This window comes from Tachysurus vachellii, chromosome 11 (assembly GCF_030014155.1).
Source record: "Tachysurus vachellii isolate PV-2020 chromosome 11, HZAU_Pvac_v1, whole genome shotgun sequence".
In the NCBI taxonomy this organism is placed as follows: domain Eukaryota; kingdom Metazoa; phylum Chordata; class Actinopteri; order Siluriformes; family Bagridae; genus Tachysurus; species Tachysurus vachellii.
In genome coordinates, this window is record NC_083470.1 from 6410202 (window position 1) to 6430000 (window position 19799).

Genomic DNA, 19799 nt, shown 5'->3' on the forward strand with positions numbered 1-19799 from the left:
AGAGCCGTTCTCGTCAGTCCTCTAACATCAACAGCATTTTCACGGATCTGCCCGATTTCTCAGCTCCAGGGCTTCGTCCAAATGACGATTAATTCCATCAATGAGCGGGTTTACAGGCATCTCTCTTAAATTTGTAGCTAATATTCTGGCTGTTTTACCAACTCAAGTAGGGGTATCAAGCAGGGGTTGTTGTTCAGAGTCTGACTAGAAGGTGTATTGGACAAATTCTCTGTAGTCAGGAAATTTGTATGCGATGCAGTGAATGTGTTGAGTGAATCATCATTACTCACATTGTTTAAGTTTAGCTTTAACAGTTAAGGCTCTGGGTTGTTGATCAGAAGGATGGGGGTTTAAGCCTTTAACCCTCCCTGCCTCAGGGTGCTGTATCCTTGCTTACCCTGTGCTCTGACCACAGCTTACTAATAAGCTGTAATGTGTATGTGACATAAAAGCTGCTTCTTCTTCCAAATCACTGTGAAACAAACCAGTCACAAGTAAGTCACAAATTATGCTTAAAAAAGTATTAAACTGTCAAGGCTCCAGTTTTTCCAGTGCAAAGAGAGCAAAATCTTTTCTTACTGCATCGCTTTCTTAACACACACATTAATGTTCTGAAGATTTGTAGATAAACTTAAAGGAAAAGTGAGTGAGCAGAAGGCTTTGCTAGGATCAGAATTTGCTAGGATCTGATCTGGGTTAAGAATGTATTGTGTTCGGGAACTAGGGTGAAAATATTAAACGTATTCATCATAGTACTATAATTTTACTTTCTGTAAAGTGATGATCAAAAAAATAAATGCAGGCAAATCAATATATAAATATATATTTATATATATACACGATCAGTGAGTGTTGTATACATTTGGTTAATTGTGGTTTCTTTAAGCTAATGTTTTATTTTCATTTTTTATTTTAATTTCATTTTTAATCAAATTCCTTTATTAGTTTATTAATTACAATTAGTAATTAAACAATGCAGTTTTATATTTTGAAATTTAGATAAAACTGACAACTTTATTAGCACTCGATTAGGAACTCTATACAAATAGTGTATAAGGCTTCACTTTCTCTGGTCCTTGTTGGCATGATAGCATCACACAGTTCCAGCAGGTATTTTAGGTGCACTTTCATGCTCAACATTTTTTTTTTTTTTTTTTGTGTGTGTTGTCGTTTTATGTCTGTGAATCGCGTGTTGTTTTTTTTAAGGACCCTTATTAATTGAATCATTTGCAAATAACGCAACAAAAATATGAGTGAGCGGGTTCATATGACCACGCCCCATATGAGCTAACATGTTAATATGACCACGCCCTCTATAAATTTGACGATACGCCCTCGTGAGCTTCCAGACTTTTATTTTGAAATTTTGTTTTGAAAAGACGTTTTCCTGCCATTTTGGATTTCTCGCGTTTATCTTCTTTCTCGCAGCATCTTTCGCGCTGTTGTTTCTAGATTACATCTTTTTTTTCGTGTTAAATCGGTTATTAATTTGGAGATGAATGTCATTGATCATGTGCGGGACATGGCGGCCGCAGGCCTGCACTCTAACGTGCGACTCCTGAGCAGCCTGCTGTTGACTATGAGCACCAACAACCCGTGAGTGTTCGCGTGCTAAACGGCGCATAATAACAACTAGCCGTATTCCTGTAACACTGTTATTTATAATCTGTACAATGCTGTAACTTCTGCATTAGAACCTACATTTATTACTGCGATTTGTTGTGCCAAGCTAACCGGCTAGCTAAATTAGCTGTTATTAAAATAACAAGCTAGCAATAAAATGCTAACTATTTAACTTCCGGAGTTTCCCGCAAATCTTTTCACACTGTTTAAACTCATTCTAGTTACAGTTTACAGTTAGATAAACACTCGTACAGGACATATAAGTAAAACAGGGATGTGGTAGCCTAGTGGTTAAGGTGTTAGGTTATAGACCAGAAGGTTATGGGTTCGAATCCCAGCACCACCAAGCTGCCACTGCTTTGGGACCCTGATCAAGGCCCTTAACACTCACTTTTGCTCAGTTTTATAAATCGAAATAAAAATGTACGTCACCCTGGATAAGGGTGTCTGATAAATACCATAAATGTAAATATAAAATCCTGATAAACAGATACAGTACTGTGTGTGTCGTGTATGATATGTGTTTCTGTCCCACAGAGAGCTTTTCTCTCCAGCACAGAAGTATCAGATGTTGGTTTATCACGCCGATGCCATATTTCACGATAAAGAGTACAGAAATGCAGCCTGTAAGTACAACATGGCTCTCCAGCAGAAAAAAGTGCTCAGTAAAACCTCTAAAGTGCGTCCTTCCAGCACAGGAGGCACCTCTTCAGTCCAAACCCAGGTGAGTTCTTCTGACCTCTGCTGATTATACGTAGTTTACTCATGTTACTCATGCTAGAGCACAAAAAAAACACACATTTTATTTTTTCACTGCTTCATGAACATATCAACTCGCCAGATTATACATGTCGCAGTCAAACAGCTGTTTTGCCTTATTTTTTTAACAAAAAAAAAAAATCAAAAAGTCGTGTTTTATTGAAAACGTATGTTTTCGACTCGGATTCGTTTGTTGTTTTGTGCACGTGCACAGTAAATTCACTGGAACTGCAATTTAAAGTAAAACTCCACTCTGAAAAATTAATTATATTTGTAATACTATGCATGGGATGTGTTTAGGGATTGTGGTGCCAGTGTGTAGAAATTGTGGTGGTTTCTAATGCAGTTGCATCAGCATATACTAGAATACTAGGAAAGAAAAAAAAAAACATTTCCGAGAATCTCAAACATGCAGGTTAAGTTTTCTAGAATAAATTAATTTATAGAATAAACTTCGGTCACCCTTAAAGATCGCATGTTAATGTTAAAGATTTAGAGCAGATGTTTTGGAGCAGAGCAGAATATCGTTTTATTCTTTTATTTTTTTGCAGAATTTGCCTTCAGAGATTGAGGTGAAGTACAAGATTGCAGAGTGCTACACCATTTTGAAGCTGGACAAAGATGCCATCTCTGTTTTGGACGGGATTCCCTCAAGGCAGCGGACTCCTAAGGTGTTTTATCATTTCCTCTGATAAACCCAATAATGCTTTATGTCTTACTAGGATGTCGACTCACTCCGTTGTCTGCGATACTTCAATCCGAACAGATCAACATGATGCTGGCAAACCTGTATAGAAAGGCTGGACAGGAGCGGTCAGCGGTCACAAGCTACAAGGAAGTCCTGAGGCAGTGTCCTCTCGCAATGGATGCTATAATTGGTCTGTAACTAAATTTCTTTTCACACACACAGACAAGAACAGGAAGTCTGTATCCTATGTGTGCGCTGAGCTTTACAAGAATTGTTCACTAGGATGAGCTGTGTGTATTTGGATGTTTGCAGGGCTGCTGTCTCTCTCGGTGAAGGGTGCTGAGGTGGCCTCTATGACCATGGATGTGATTCAAAGTATCCCTAATCTGGACTGGCTTTCTGTTTGGATCAAAGCCTACGCCTTCATTCATGGAGGAGATAATCACAGAGCCATCAATACTATCTGGTGAGGAGCTCAACTTCAAAAACGACTTTATATAGTTTTTAATGGAAAGCCTGGAAGAACAAATCTCCGCTTAGTTGTTAGCTCCATATCTCCAGTGCAAAACAAAATAAGCAAACTTTGGAAAAGCAATTTTAAATGATTATGGCTGATTTATTGCATTTGTTGTCATTAGTGAATTGTACTTAAAAAGCAACACAGTTACACCTGTATTTCATGGAATGGGTGTTGATGCTTTATTTAATGGCTTATCGTATGGTTATGTTCTCAAACTGGTTTATTTTCTACAGCTCCCTGGAGAAAAAGTCTCTCCTGAGAGATAACGTGGATCTGTTGGTGAGCCTCGCAGACGTGTACTTCCGAGCCGGAGACACCAAGAACGCCATCCTGAAATTTGAGCAGGCGCAGATGCTTGACCCCTATCTAATCAAAGGTATGGCGTCAAATGTCTATTTGTGGAGCTGAATGAAGCTTTCTGACGAGGAACAGATCGTGTGTTCGGACACTGGATCTGAATGAAAGCACTGTGATGTGTTGGTTGTTAGGCATGGACGTGTACGGCTACCTTATGGCTCGAGAAGGACATTTGGATGATGTGGAGGTTCTCGGCGGTCGACTGTTTAACATCTCGGATCAGCACGCAGAACCCTGGGTTATATCTGGGTGAGTAAGTTCAACTGGTCAAAAGATATGAGTGTGTTTATGTATTGTTGTTTGTTTGGAAAACCGTCCAGACGCTCATCCATAGCAGAAGCCCTTATTAATCTCCTTTTCATGATTTTTAAAAAAAAAAAAATTTTGTCATCAAGGTGCCACAGTTTCTGCAGTAAGCGCTATTCTCGTGCACTGTACCTGGGGGCCAAAGCCATTCAGCTGAACAGTAACAGCGTACAGGCTCTGCTTCTGAAGGGTGCAGCGCTGCGCAATATGGGCCGAGTGCAGGAGGCCATCATTCACTTTAGGGAGGCCATGAGGCTGGCACCGTGCCGTCTGGACTGCTACGAGGGTAGGAGCATCACTCGGTGGTGATGGATTATTCTTTGAATTAACATGGCACTTCTGTGGGATTCATCTCTGATGTGTTTTGATTCTATTTTTGACCTTAGGACTGATTGACTGTTACCTGGCATCCAATGGCATCCGTGAGGCAATGGGCATGGCCAATAATATTTATAAGACTCTCGGTGCCAATGCTCAGACGCTTACTATTCTGGCCACAGTGTGTCTGGAGGACCCCATGACCCAGGAGAAGGCTAAGACCCTGCTGGACAAAGCCCTCGCCCAGCGGCCCGACTACATTAAAGCTGTGGTGAAGAAAGCAGAGCTCCTCAGTGCGTAGCGTTCACCTGAAATGCTCATTATAACTATGGTTCCTTTGTCTAATGTGTCTGAGAATAATTAGATGTGGTGTTGTAAGAAAACAGAGATTATTTCCCAAAATTTATATTTCTAATATACCACAACAATTTTGGCAATGATTAAAATTTTCAGTTATCAGGACAATAAATTGTAGCTTACAGAGAAACCTTAAAGCACATAGTCCGTAGACTTTCCTGTGGTGGAAAACTGAGTGACGGCTTTATGTCAAACAGTTACGAAGTGCAAACACCGGAGATTTGCTCCATACCGGAAATCTCTGTATTGTAACGTCACTTATTTTTTTTTTACCTAAACTTTTTGTGCGTTTTGTCTTATGCAGGTCGAGAACAGAAATACGAAGAAGGCATAGCACTCCTGCGAAATACACTGGCCAATCAGAGTGACTGCATGCTGCACAGAATGCTGGGAGATTTTCTAGTCGCTGTTAACGAGTATCAGGAGGCCATGGACCAGTATAGCATAGCACTTAGGTAGCCTTGTCTTCTTTCACAAACTGTTTGTTTAACACGGATAGATTTGTGTCTGCATTTTTAAAGGTATTGACTAATTTTAAAAAGAAAAAAGTCAGCAGCCCATTTTCTTAGCCATATGTGCGATGATGATGATGATGATGATGATGATGATGGTGTTTTGCTGTCTCACAGCCTGGATCCAAATGATCAGAAGTCTCTAGAGGGCATGCAGAAGATGGAGAAGGAGGAGAGCCCTACAGATGCCACGGTGGAGATCGACGGGGACGACATGGAGGGCAGCGGAGAGGAGGGTGACCTTGAGGGCAGCGACAGCGAGGCAGCGCAGTGGGCCGACCAAGAGCAATGGTTCGGCATGCAGTGACCAGCGGCACTGGTCCTCGGATCAGCCTCATTCTGACGTAACATCATTCAGCAGGACGTAAACTGATCCTGGATCAGCACTCTGGTGAGGTCTGAGACACAATGTACCTGGCCTACAGAAATTGTCACAGTGCCACCTGCAGGCCTGGAGCCATGGAGCACAGGCAGGAAAGCCTGACCAATCTGTGCATAAACATGGATGATACTGTAACAGGTGACGATGCACAGTTATAAAGAACAGCACTGATGCTTGGAATCACTTTAAACACTTTGGCACTGTGTAGCAAAAGCAATGCCTTTTATCAGGGTTTGTCTTCTGGCTTTACACAGGTCATGTGACCACACGACTCTGCTCTGCGATTGTTTTCAATCTAATGGTCATACTTTTGTCTCGAGCTCCGAGTCACTTTTCTCTACCAAACCATTTACTAATGAGCTAAATCGCCCCTTTGTTCTTAGCAGGTAACAGCAAAGCCTTAGTGATACTTCACATCACTGATTTTTCTCTTATTAAACTGCATTGTAACTATGCTAAAAACACACACCCTGACACCACACACACACACACCCTGACACAACACACAACTGCTATCTTCACACACGGAAACTGAAAATACTACAAACTAGCACCAGAACTGCAGATCACATCACACATATTTCTATATAAACATATTTACTTTTTTTAAGGTTGAACTTTTCCCTTTACCTTGTAACAGCCCTTTCCACAAGTCCATGATTTCCTGACGTCATTAGTAAGTAAAGAACAAACTCTTCCTATTCAACTTAAATTCTTGTAGCCTGAAGTGCTCTTTGTGGTGTTACTTCTTTTTTAATTCTAATGTTTATAACAATATTGTGGCATTGTGAGGTGTGAATAATACTATTTTTCAATGTTAACAAATAAATCATGACCGATTCTTTAGTAGTTGTCTGTTTTCCCTTCTTTTTTTTTTTTTTTTTTATACCAATAATAGATTCAGGTCTCACACATGCACTCTTCTCTCTCACACACACACACACAGACACACACATATTGTATGTATGTAACATACAGCGCATTATGGCAGGGTGAAATACTTTTCTTTCCATATCTCAGCTTAGTAAGGGTCAAAGCACAGGTCAGTCATGATACAGCTCCCCTGGGGCAGAGAGGGATAAGGGCCTTGCTCAAGGGCCCAACAGTGGCATCATGACGGTGCTGGGGCTTGAACCCACAACCTTCTGATCCTTCACTTAACCATTAATCCAGCACTCTCACACTCACTCTAGACTGTACAAATCTAAAACACATGAGCTTGTTCAAACAAATAAAGACTCATGCGGTCATGTATCATTTTATTAACCACAAGTCATTGCGATGTTTGTTTACAATATTTGACACCGGTTGAGCAGAGTCTTGCCTGTAGTCGTCACTGGAACAAAATCCGCTGTATTTCCCCATCACACTCCTCCATGCTGAAACTCATCTGCTATTAAACAGGACGCACATCACTGTGCGAAGCGATAATCATCTGGTTGATCTACACATCTCACAAAATAAAACAATCCTTTTGCAAAAAAAAAGAAAATAACAGGTGCCAGTCACTAATGCCAGCTGGTATTTAAATACATACATTAAATTAAGTGTGGCTGTGCTATACAAAAGCGTATCATTTTACCAGCATCATGATTGAGTAGCTTAAAGGGGCATGCACCCTGATCTGCCTTAACATTTCGCTCAATTTTGTCTCTTTATCCTAGAACCTTTCACTCAATTAACTTTTTTTTAAAAATATAACTTTTTTTCTTGTTGGCACTTGGCACGGTTGGCATGCAGGTCATGAACGATGTGGTTTTGCTCAAAACACACGAGCTAAACTAACAAAACCTTTACAGCTTCTGCAAGGATTACTGAGAACCAGGCCAGGCTTACAGGGCTGGTGCTGAGGAGGGAAAGAGACAGAGAAAAGGAAAGATTATCAAAAGCCTGATCATTTTAAAACAAAAAAGATTTTAGTAAAAGACTTATTCAAGATTTATAATTGTGCTGCTTATATAAACACACCATTTTTTATTATGTGGTATAAATATAAGTTCTCTACAAGGGTTGCCAGGTCTGCAGTTTTCCTGGAATTCAGCAGTGGTTTAAATAGTTAAATGACATGGTAGCTTAGTGGCTAAGGTGTTAGACTACTAAATCCCTGGTCCACTAAGCTGGCCCCGCTGGGCCCTTGAGTAAGGCCCTTAACTCTCAACTGCTCAATTCTATAAAATGAGATAAAAATGTATTTAATTTATAAAAGCTTCTGTTCAGTTAAGGCTCTTGTTATGATCCACGAGCATTTCCATAGTAATGACAACGTACACAGGGACTTGACGCGTGACAGACATAATTTAATCCTAACAAAAAAGTGAATGCTTATTGTATGGAGATTTTTTATCATTTATGAAAGAAGCTTTCAGTGTTGCAGAGTACTTTGAACTGCCTCGTTTTGCAGATGTTCCACCACATTAAATTCATCCATACATCTATTTTCTCTTCCGATTATCCTACTCCTCGGGACTCGGGGCACAAGGTAAGGGACATCCTGGACAAGCTGCCACAGAACCCAATCTCACATACACCTACAAGTAACACGATGTAACACAAGTAACACGAGTAACCAAATGACCAAAAATCCCAATTGGTTTACTCTTGTTATTCTTATTTGTGTGTTTAAGAAACGTACTGAAAGAACTCTTTATAAAATCGTCTCATTTCTGTACATTTAAAGTGTATGGTGTTATTTTGTAAGTTCTACAATATCTTTCTCCATGCTCGCTGTAACTTTGGTTACAGATTGATACAGTTTCTAATACAATGTTTGGAGTTTTTAGTGCAGACCTGGCAACACGCTCAAAAAAACGCTAAAGGTTGTTTGATTAGATGATTAAAGACAATGCAGCTTGCAGTGTTAGGAAGAGGGTCATCTTGAGGGGGACAGACGACACAGGAGCAGGAGGTTACAGTTCTGTTTTCACACTCAGAGTAAAGCAATGGGAGAAAAGAAAAAGTATTATTTATTATTATTATTATTATTATTATTATTATTATTATTAAAAGCCACATATTGAGTGAAGCAGGCTGTCAATTGATGAGCCGACTGCTTTGACGTTTGGCTGATTTGACATCTATCTTTATCATGTAGAGTTATTAAAAATGTGAAACTCTCAAACTACATATGAGAGACATCTGTGCTGTAGGTACAAACACAACACACACAAACACACACACCACACACACATACCAACACACACATACACAGCATGCGTGCACACACCACACACCCAACACACACAATATGCTCGAACATGCCACACACGCGCATACACAAACCACACACACAAAACACACAGCTTACATGTAAAGCCACAGCATTGTGCATGTTTTCCACAACCTTACACAAGTCACGGAAAATAAAAATACTCCAAACTGTGTCCACATAAACTGTGATTACAGACCATCCTTCATCCTCCTAAATAACTCATCTGAATTTTATCACGGCTTGGAGACAAACCTGTTCCTCTTTCAACCTTTTCATCTTTAAAGGTGCAGTCTGTAATATTTAAAAGTGTGTCTGAATATCTAATAATCATATTTAAGCGACCCTGAATGTAAAATATGATACTGACACTGTCCTGGAAAAGACAAGACTCGGTTTTACATTTTATTGTATTTTTTTCTGGCCCAGAAATGAGCTCCGTTCCCAATCAGAATAGAGATTTTGTGTGTGTGTGTGTGTGTGTGTGTGTGTGTGTGTGTGTGTGTTGCTATGAAAACGGCATATCAGGGTTTTCATTTCGATGAAATAAAAATAAATTCAATTCAAACTGCCCCTTTAAAGATATTCTATGCTGGTTTTCTGATAAAAAAAATTAAATAAAGTAAAACCAAGGTTCAAATGATCCGGACAACAGTGGAAGTGAGGTAGCTGAATTCTGCCAAATGCAGAATGTAACCATTGGTTTAAAAACAAGTACTTCAAAATATGATCAGTTAGAATGGGGTGATTTATAAAACAATATAATCTGCTATACAATGAAAGTTGTTGCCATGACTACACACACTGTCCTGATTCATCGTGAGGACGACGAGGACCATGGGTCCATGCCCCTTAAAAATAAGCTAATAAATATATTAAATCCACTGACTGCTTATATTATCTCCTAATAATATAACTGTAATATATATATAAACAACTCATGTGTGCTTTAAAATGGAACAGTTACAACAATGAATAATATGTCATCAATCTTAGAGCTAATTATAAAAAACAGCAAACATACAGATTCCTGTGCAAACGTTCTTCTGGACTGGGTTAATGGTGGTTCTGGGTTAATAAGTGGTGGTTTTGTGTTAGCGTCACAGCAGCTCGCAGTCAGTGAGCGCTCAGTCAGGAGGACTCCAGCGAGCGGCTCGTGTTAGTGTCCGTGCTGTACAGCCACACCACCAGGGGGAGACTCAGAGCTATGAAGGGCCAGGAGATGTCCTGGATGCATGCAGACACGCTCCAGCTCTCTTGCTGCTCCCCAGTGGCTAAATCTTTACCCGGCTCCAGGTAGTTCCTCGCCACGAACTTGAGCAGCTCATCCAGCAGGATGACAGGCATGGAGATCTTCAGCACCATCAACCACTGGGTCAGGTTTAGAGGAGTGATCTGGAAGATGACCTTAAAGGGAGAGATGAAGAAGAATTTCTCAGAAGGTTTCCATGACAAAGCAAAACAAGAGAGAAAGCAAGCAAGTGCTTCATCAGGGAATAAATGAATAAACATCAAATAAACTTTATTTATATTGTTCAGAATTTGCTGACACCTTCAAAAAAAAAAATGTTTTATTTCACGCTAAATCAAAGGTGTTCAAAAAAATGGATAAAATATTTTAGTTACAAAGCTCTGGATAAGCAATTAACTTCTGTAAACTTCTGTTACCATTCAATGCAGTAAGGATTTTTATGGCTATTAAAAAATATCAGTGGTTAGGTTCTGTTTTGGGGGGCACGGTGGCTTAGTGGTTAGCACGTTCGCCTCACACCTCCAGGGTTGGGGGTTCGATTCCCGCCTCCACCTTGTGTGTGTGGAGTTTGCATGTTCTCCCCGTGCCTCTGGGGTTTCCTCCGGGTACTCCGGTTTCCTACCCCGGTCCAAAGACATGCATGGTAGGTTGATTGGCATCTCTGGAAAATTGTCCGTAGTGTGTGATTGCGTGAGTGAATGAGAGTGTGTGTGTGCCCTGCGATGGGTTGGCACTCCGTCCAGGGTGTATCCTGCCTTGATGCCCAATGACGCCTGAGATAGGCACAGGCTCCCCGTGACCCGAGGTAGTTCGTATAAGCGGTAGAAACTGAGTGAGTGAGAGAGTGAGAGTGAGGTTCTGTTTTGTAATTGTGCTTCGTGTTAGGTTTTGAGTAGCATTCAATCTGCTACAGAAGTTGGTTCATGTTTAGAAAACTAAAGTTGCTGAACTGCATCAGATTCATTCATTCATTCATCTTCTACCGCTTATCCGAACTACCTCGGGTCACGGGGAGCCTGTGCCTATCTCAGGCGTCATCGGGCATCAAGGCAGGATACACCCTGGACGGAGTGCCAACCCATCACAGGGCACACACACTCTCATTCACTCACGCAATCACACACTAGGGACAATTTTTCCAGAGATGCCAATCAACCTACCATGCATGTCTTTGGACCGGGGGAGGAAACCGGAGTACCCGGAGGAAACCCCCGAGGCACGGGGAGAACATGCAAACTCCACACACACAAGGTGGAGGCGGGAATCGAACCCCGACCCTGCATCAGATTCTTCCTTTTAAATAAAGCCTTTAAATAAAGACTAGGTGATTTACAGATAATCTCACATAATCTTACCGGCAACGGTTCGACGTAAAGGATGAGGAAGTGCAGGGACATGGAGAGGCAAATGGCTCCCAGCAGCCACACATTCTCCCACGGAGGCATGCGCAGCAGAGACTGGTTCTCCGACAGACTGTACACGAATGGGAAGAGAGTTGGAGATTTGTTATTGGGATTAAAAAACAAAACAGACTGACAGTAAGAAGACAGGCAGGAAAATGATGACTGTGTTGTGCTGTATAGCTCTGTCAAGCTATATATATGCCACTCCTGAGCTTCCTAGCCTGATCGTCTCTTCTTATGGAGCTACTTCCTCAATCCTGATGTTTTACCGCTGGTTGGAGTCTCGTCGCCTAGTGGTCACCCTGCCAGGGATTGACCTGCATGGTCATTCAGTGTCTTGTGGGATTGTTGTAGATGGAGATTGTCATGCCTTTTTTGAGCCAATGTTGTGCTGAACTCAGCTCTTCTTTGACCCAATCAGGTCTGTGCTGAACTCAGAGTTTGCGCTGACCCCTTAGTTCCTCAGGAGATCTTGGTTGCACTATTATAAACTGTTATAGAAAGGACATTATTAACATTTACATTATTTCCTGTGCAGTGTCACCCAAATGATGATGGGTTCCCTTCTGAGTCTGGTTCATCTCAAGGTTTCTTCCTCATATCATCTCAGGGAGATTTTCCTCACTGACATCCCCTCCGGCTTGTTCATTAGGGATAGATATATAGTAGTTTAAATTATAAATGAATATTTTTCTCTCCCAAACCCCTTCACTAATGATCTGTCTCAGTGCAGTGGTTTCTGTGATTGCCTCATTTCCTGATAAACAGCAACACTGTGCTTGTTCCTGAATCTGGTTGCTTCACTTTTATGAAGCAACTGTTGTTTCTGCTGCTTTGAGAGCGTAAATATAGTGTTATTAATTGTGGGAAGATTATTGAGTGACCACATGGTTCAGTTAACGTTCCTATAATAAATCCTTAAGCGTCACATCCTATATGGCACAAATATATTGTCAGAAAACAAGAGCAATCACGATGAAAGGAAAATGTTTTGATTGCTTACGGCTCAGTAGTCAGTCTTCACTTTTAATAATTCATTCATTAATATTTTAGTATGTAGCTGCTATTAAGTTTGTCAGTTACCTGTTATTCTTTTCTTCGTCGATTCATGCTTATTACATTTTTCCAGATTTTTTGCTATTAAAAAAATTTATTAAAGCGCTTGCCCTGTGAATATATTATATATATATGTCTGTTTTATAACTGAGTTAGCGCAGTGCTAAGTGCTCAGTAATAGTGATAAAATAAGACACTCTTATGTCCCTGAGTTAATAGACTCTTGTTGGTATTAAGCCAGAGGCCCAGAACCTTCCCTTGCAGGGAAGTTTGTTTGTGTGTGTGTGTGTGTGTGTGTGTGTGTGTGTGTGTGTGTGTGTGTGTGTGTGTGTGTGTGTGTGTGTGTGTGAGATAGAGAAAGAGACCTGTTGAGAGCGTTGCACATCTCGATGGTGACGAGGACAGACAGCGCCATGGTCATGGGGTACGGCGATTCAAACATGTGGCACTCCAGATCTTGAAAGTCAGGATGGTCAGGAGAACACTGCAGGAAGTGGCTCTGATAGGAACAAAAAGCAACACAACACAACACACAGACAGAAAACCAGTTAAAAGAAAATACAGTGCTAAAATTGAACAAACAAGCTTTTATTTTTCACACCTCCACATCCTATGTGCAGCCCTGAAGCCTGACCGAAAAACACTCACCAGCTGGTAGAGGGTGATCTGAGGGCCATCATCAGCCACAATGAACCACCAGGCTGCAGCTCCTACTGTAGCAGCTCCCACATAGCCTATAAGAGACACAACAGGAACACTGCAATTACCACCTACAGCTCACTACATCACAAGATCTTAATCTCTCATGTGAGGGAGCTCCACACTGTAGACCTTCAGAACTTCAGGACTGAGCTTCAAAACTCAAGAGGTTTGGTCTTAGATTGAAACAATACAAATGCATACCTGCCAAGCCAAAATATTTCCTCTCTGCTTGGTTATACTAAAGATAATCACAGTGTCTGGTTCATAAGAATGAATGTGGGATGTGGTAGCTCAGTGGTTAAGGTCGGAAGTTCATGGGTTCGAACCCCAGGTCCACCAAGCTGCCACTGCTGGGCCCCTGAGCAATGCCCTTAACCCTCAGTTGCTCAGGTTTAAGTCACTCTGGATAAGGGTGTCTGCTAAATGATGTAAATGAAAATAAAATACATATTTTATCAGGTCTGGTCGGGGCGGCTTAGTGAATCAAAGCATTCTCTGCCTGAACAGGAAGAACCCCATCTGGTTGGATTTGACCTTATATAGTCCATCAGCAACTTACACGCAGGTTTTAAGGCTCCATTTAAAAATCATATGAACTCACAGCCAATGGCGAGGTATCTAAAAAAGAGCCAGCCGGAAATCAGAGGCTCCTTGGCATTGCGGGGAGGTTTGTTCATAATGTCCAGGTCAGGGGGATTAAAGCCAAGCGCAGTGGCAGGCAAGCCGTCTGTCACCAGGTTTACCCACAACAGCTGCACTGGGATCAGAGCCTCAGGGAAGCCCAGTGCTGCAGTCAGAAAGATACTGCAGAGAAAGAAAAAACACTGTTACATGCAGCAAACAGAAAGACAGAGATCCAAGCAATACGTCTCAGGTGTCTCTTTTATTCTGCAATGTGGCAAGTCACAGGAGAGGAACACAGCGAGTGTTTTTAGGATGGTTATAATGCAGTGATCAGCAGGTACTAACACAAATAAACACAAATACAACTGGCATGGGAACAAACGCAGGATTTCAAGTAGCATTTCATTTTGCCTCTAGTTCATTGCATCAAATCTGGGAATGGCTTAGCAGACTACATGTAACCTAATTTTTTTCAAACCCCAGAGAAGAAACCAGCAAAAGGTCCAGTGGGACCGGTGCTTTACTTCACATACAGATTTCTAATTAACAAAAGAAAAATCTCAATTGATAAACTGACTGACCAGACGACCTCCCCGATGTTAGAAGAGATGAGGTAGCGGATGAACTGCTTCATGTTGTTGTAAATGGCTCGACCTTCTTCAACAGCAGCTACGATGGTGGAAAAGTTGTCGTCAGCGAGGACCATTTCCGAGGCTGTCTTGGCCACGGCAGTGCCAGAGCCCATGGCGATGCCAATCTCTGCCTTCTTCAGGGCAGGGGCATCGTTCACCCCATCTCCCGTCTGTGGAGGAAGTGATCGTGACAGCCATTGTTACTGAGCACTTTTAGTTTGTACAGTAGTTGTAAAATCAAGCAAGAACTGAGTACTATTTAAAATAATATTTATCTGTTATTACTCTAATCTGTAGTACATTCGATTATTTGATTCTTATGAATTAATGACTCAATGAACCAATCCTAACTTTACAGTTGAATCTATCAAACCAGCACCATGCAGCTCTAAAATGTTCTACAGGTTTGGTTTTTGATGCCGTTACCATTGCAGTGATCTCATTGAAGCCCTGGAGAAACTCCACGATCTTAGACTTGTGAGAGGGTTCGACACGGGCAAAGCAGCGAGCAGCCATGACAGCCTCGCGCTGTGCGTTGGGGGAAAGATCGTCAAACTCACGGCCCGTGAAAGCCATGCCCTCTACATCATCGTCCTCGGAGAAGATGCCGATGCGCCTGCAGATGGCCACAGCCGTGCCTTTGTTATCTCCTGTGATCATGATGACTCGGATACCGGCATGACGACACAACTTGATGGAGGCAGCCACCTCAGTCCGAGGAGGATCCAGCATGCCCACGCAGCCCACGAATGTCAGGTCAGACTGCATACAACAGAAAGGGAGAGGAACTCAGCAGTCTCTCAATTAAAGCTTTGACAAAATGCCCATAGTCCGGTTTCCTCCCCCGGTCCAAAGACATGCATGGTAGGTTGATTGGCATCTCTGGAAAATTGTCTGTAGTGTGTGAGTGCGTGAGTGAATGATTGTGTGTGTGTGCCCTGTGATGGGTTGGCACTCTGTCCAGGGTGTATCCTGCTTGAGATAGGCACAGGCTCCCCGTGACCCGAGGTAGTTCGGATAAGCGGTAGAAGATGAATGAATGAATGAATGAAAATGTCCATAGTATAATGTAACAATACATAGACAACAAGACATACTGTAAAGTAAAAAAAGAAAGTTTTTTTCTGGGCCAGAAAAAGGTGAGTGGAAGCGTCACAGGGCAAAAAGTATTATTTGTAAATCCTATGAATATTATACGTCTTGAAACACATTTAATCAGTCAGCCTAATATAGTATATTAACAATGAATATATAGCAAGAACATGACATGAGAGGGGGGGGGCACGGTGGCTTAGTGGCTTAGTGGTTAGCACATTCGCCTCACACCTCCAGGGTCGGGGTTCGATTCCTGCCTCCACCTTGTGTGTGTGGAGTTTGCATGTTCTCCCCGTGCCTCGGGGGTTTCCTCCGGGTACTCCGGTTTCCTCCCCCGGTCCAAAGACATGCATGGTAGGTTGATTGGTATCTCTGGAAAAATTGTCCCTAGTGTGTGATTGCGTGAGTGAATGAGTGTGTGTGTGTGTGTGCCCTGCGATGGGTTGGCACTCCGTCCAGGGTGTATCCTGCCTTGATGCCCGATGACGCCTGAGATAGGCACAGGCTCCCAGTGACCTGAGGTAGTTCGGATAAGCGGTAGAAGATGAATGAATGAATGAATGAATGAATGACATGAGAGCGCTAAGCGGTACCTCATACTCAGCAAAGCGTGCTGTTTCAGACAGGACCATCTCGTCCTTCCTGAGCGGGTTGTCCCGGGTAGCCAGAGCCAGGCAACGCAGCGTGTCCCGTCCAGTGCCGTACTCCCTGATCACAGACATGATCTTATCTTTAATACCCTGAGTCATAGGCACACGAGTGGCTCCCACACGTACATAAGAACACCTGTCAATCACTCCCTCTGGGGCTCCCTGCAAACAAGTACTTAGCATTAATGACCTGTTTAGTTCATGATGAAGAAGAAAGGTTAATAAATAAATGCTGTGATTTAACTACTCAAAAAACTCAATTTAATAGATATGTGTCCTGTTCTGGAGATTGTTGCTTTTTTATATCTCATATATTTCACATCTAATCACCTTAACAAACATCTTGCTGGTGGTGGACTTGCTCTTGCTGGGGGTGCAGTATACAGACATGGACTTTCTGTCCCGAGAAAACTCCAGAGTGAACTCTTTCTTCATTAGCTGCTTGATAACCTGAGAAACACACACACACACATGCATATGTGCATTTTTTGTCACGGAGCTTTACACATATTAACTCTGTCTGACATGGTGGTGTTTATGATGTTTTCGAATAAAACTGTGAGTATTTTACCGAGTTGCAGGCATTAGCTCTCTCAATCCTGGACAGGCTCCTGACATCTGTATCAAACACGTTCATCTTTTCCACCAGGCAGGTCAGAGCAGTCTCTGTGGCCTCTCCCACCTTCTCATACACACCTTTGGACTACAGACACACCCTGATATTTTAACTTTGCAAACAAGTCAAAATTTCAGTTCGTTTAGGTCGAAAATTTCAAAAAAAAATTAAAGGGGCAATTTGTCCTTTTCCCCTCGGAGGCTAACAAACTGATTATACATTCATGTAAAACTTTCCTATATTCTATTATAGATTCAATGAAACAATAAACCATAAATACAATAACTAAAGGTTGACATTTGAAATCACTTCAAAGTATATTTCAAAATATTTTTCATTTAACTTTTTAAATATTACAGACTGAGCCTTTGAGCTGTAAATGTGTAAGCTGTGTGTATGTGTGTGTGTGTGTGTATGCATGCTACCTCATTAAAGTCCAGCGAGGAGTCGTTACACAGAGCACAGATAGTGGCTATCTCCACTAGAGCATCATAGCCAGAGCTCTTCACTGGTCGGTTATCCAGATATCTGTGACGAGACGCGACAGCATGAGCTTCATCAAACAGCTTGCAAGTAGGTACAAAAACAGCACTTTTAAATAAAGTACTACTTTGAAACGAGTTGTTAGGTAATGAAGTGCTCACACTTCTCCTTCAGGTGCATAGGTTGATCCAGAAATGGTGAACTCAGTCAGAGAACAGCTTTCACTTTCTGCCTTGTCTAAGATGAACATCTAGAAAACAAAGTCTTGTTAAAGCTACAGGATGGAAGACCATGTCAAGGTTGGTGTTTGAATAGTAGTGGTAGTTGGTAGATTGGTGTGAACAACAAAAAGCATCCGAGGAGTGACAGTTCTGTAGGTGGAAACTGATGCCATTTTGATAAGAGAAGTTAGAGGAGAATGTACTAACTTGACAGGAGCTGACAGGAAGGCTACGGTATTTAACCCTTGTATGTTGTTCGGGTCTGTCGGACCCATATTCATAAACATCAATAGTTTTGAAAAACTTTGCTTCCTTGCAAAGATTTTTTCCCACTCATAACTTGATTAAATTTGAGTTTCTTTTTTTTTTTTATTACATTTTATTAAAAAACAACAAAAAACAAGTAGCACTTTAATAAAAAAATGTGATGTAATAAAGGTAAAGGGCAAATATTAACCATATATGCTGTTTATATTGCTTGTAATTGGGATGAAGTAAACATCTGGAGTATTTTAACATCAAATTTTTGATTGTGTTGAATTAAAAATCTAAAAATGCAGCAGGTTCACCAGACCCACGAACACTGGCTGAGTAACAAAAATACGAACACCATACAAGGGTTAAATAACTACTCTGTATAAATGTCGTGAGCAGAAAAGCATCTCAGAACACACACACACTGAACCTTGAAGTGGAAGGTTACAACAGCCACATTGGGTTCCACTCCTGCCAACCAGGAACCTGAGGCTACACTGGGCTTCAAAACCGGACAGCTGAAGCCTGGAAGTGGTTAATCCTGTTGAGCTTGTGCTCACTACATCCTTGACTGACATCCTGTCATTTGTGAGTGCATTTCAGTGATACTAATGTGATTCAGAGCATATCGCTATGTCCGACTGTTGCACTGGACTTGTGTGGCACAAGTATCTCTCCTTGATCAAAATGATACCACAGACTCAAAGATCAGAACAGTTTAAAGCTTCCGCAGTTGGGATTCGGATTAACTGCACCCTAAAACATCTCCCACACAACTGTCTGTAGTGCTAAAGTCTGTAGTTCCATCTGTGCTCTAAATATCCTTGTGTGCGTTTTCTGTATTAACTTCCTAAGAATTATACCGCTGATGTTTATGAAGCACATTGTATTGTATTTACTCTGTATGACAAAGTGCTATTAAACATATTCCTTTATCTTTCTCACACTAAGAAGGGAAGTCTTGTTTTTTTCACTGCATTCAAATTGCTTTGCACAGGATGTTTTTTCCTAGCTCTCAAAACCCCATCTGACACTTTTCACACACTGCTGCAGAGTTTTTCAAATCATTGTGTCTTTAATTAGGACATGCTCTTCACACGCATTATAACCCATTCATTTTGGGGATTTTTCTGGGAAACAGTCCCATGTCGATTAGTGCTACACAGGTTCAGGGAAAAAGCGTACTCTTTAAATCTTTGGCTTATATGGAAGACTTTAGCGATGGACAGGAAATCACCACTATCTAGTAGTGGTACGAATAGCGAATCTGAGCCATTCAGAGCTGTTCTGGTGCAACTACAGTAATCACAGCCCCTTTTTATATACAACTATATAATTGGACATGTTCAATCAACAGTCTTCCTGATTTGGAATAAAACCACTCTACAGCACTCTCAGTTTCTTCTGCAAGCTGAGCTCAGACCTGCAGCTCTCATAGTCACTGCTGGTTCTTGAACTGATCTCAGAGTTGTAGTTCTTAATCCAAGTGTTCTTTAGACTCTACATTTCTTCTACTGATCTGAGACTTGTGTTTCTGCCAACCTTCATCTCCACAGGAAGTGAAGCAGAGAGTGGGAGAACACCAAACAGAGCCGCAGGATGTACACTCACACAGAGTGAGAGAGAGAGAAAGAGAGAGAGAGAGAGAGAGAGAGAGTAGATCTTTGGCTGCTCATGGAAGAAGAAGAAGAAGAAGAAGAAGAAGAAGAGCAGTAGAGAGGATTCCGATGGCTTAGTTATGAACTACAGCTCTGAGAGATACATTCATGCCTTAAACATAGTA

General features: G+C 41.6%; 2 protein-coding genes across 3 annotated transcripts in view; one reads left to right on the forward strand and one right to left on the reverse strand.

Annotated features, from left to right (window-relative positions):
- Nucleotides 1–1364: 1364 nt before the first annotated feature.
- Nucleotides 1365–6668, forward strand: anapc7 (anaphase promoting complex subunit 7). Its single transcript, XM_060881625.1, has 11 exons — nucleotides 1365–1596; nucleotides 2161–2347; nucleotides 2934–3053; nucleotides 3149–3260; nucleotides 3383–3536; nucleotides 3824–3966; nucleotides 4079–4196; nucleotides 4343–4539; nucleotides 4640–4864; nucleotides 5233–5383; nucleotides 5558–6668. The coding sequence occupies exons 1-11, from the start codon at nucleotides 1496–1498 to the stop codon at nucleotides 5745–5747; spliced, it is 1698 nt and encodes a 565-aa protein (XP_060737608.1). The 5' UTR covers nucleotides 1365–1495; the 3' UTR covers nucleotides 5748–6668.
- A 400-nt stretch (nucleotides 6669–7068) lies between these two features.
- Nucleotides 7069–19799, reverse strand: part of atp2a2a (ATPase sarcoplasmic/endoplasmic reticulum Ca2+ transporting 2a) — a 36331-nt gene continuing 23600 nt past the window's right edge. Inside the window, exons 9-21 of one of the 2 annotated variants that reach the window (XM_060881013.1) lie at nucleotides 17702–17790; nucleotides 17483–17585; nucleotides 17013–17144; nucleotides 16772–16891; nucleotides 16385–16603; nucleotides 15123–15458; nucleotides 14646–14866; nucleotides 14042–14244; nucleotides 13387–13472; nucleotides 13104–13237; nucleotides 11635–11752; nucleotides 10314–10434; nucleotides 7069–7668 (exon numbers count right to left, since the gene is read on the reverse strand). In XM_060881013.1, the coding sequence (XP_060736996.1) occupies nucleotides 7655–7668; nucleotides 10314–10434; nucleotides 11635–11752; nucleotides 13104–13237; nucleotides 13387–13472; nucleotides 14042–14244; nucleotides 14646–14866; nucleotides 15123–15458; nucleotides 16385–16603; nucleotides 16772–16891; nucleotides 17013–17144; nucleotides 17483–17585; nucleotides 17702–17790 (1896 nt within the window). In that variant the 3' untranslated portion in view covers nucleotides 7069–7654. Of the gene's footprint in view, nucleotides 10435–11634; nucleotides 11753–13103; nucleotides 13238–13386; nucleotides 13473–14041; nucleotides 14245–14645; nucleotides 14867–15122; nucleotides 15459–16384; nucleotides 16604–16771; nucleotides 16892–17012; nucleotides 17145–17482; nucleotides 17586–17701; nucleotides 17791–19799 lie in introns of both variants that reach the window. The other variant, XM_060881012.1, reaches the window with a different exon arrangement.

Coding starts and splice junctions, on each gene's coding strand:
- anapc7 (XM_060881625.1), top strand. CDS start 1,496: ATGAATGTCATTGATCATGTGCGGGACATGGCGGCCGCAGGCCTGCAC. Junction 3,261..3,382: donor CGCAATGGATGCTATAATTG/GTCTGTAACTAA, acceptor GGATGTTTGCAG/GGCTGCTGTCTCTCTCGGTG. Junction 4,865..5,232: donor GAAGAAAGCAGAGCTCCTCA/GTGCGTAGCGTT, acceptor TGTCTTATGCAG/GTCGAGAACAGAAATACGAA.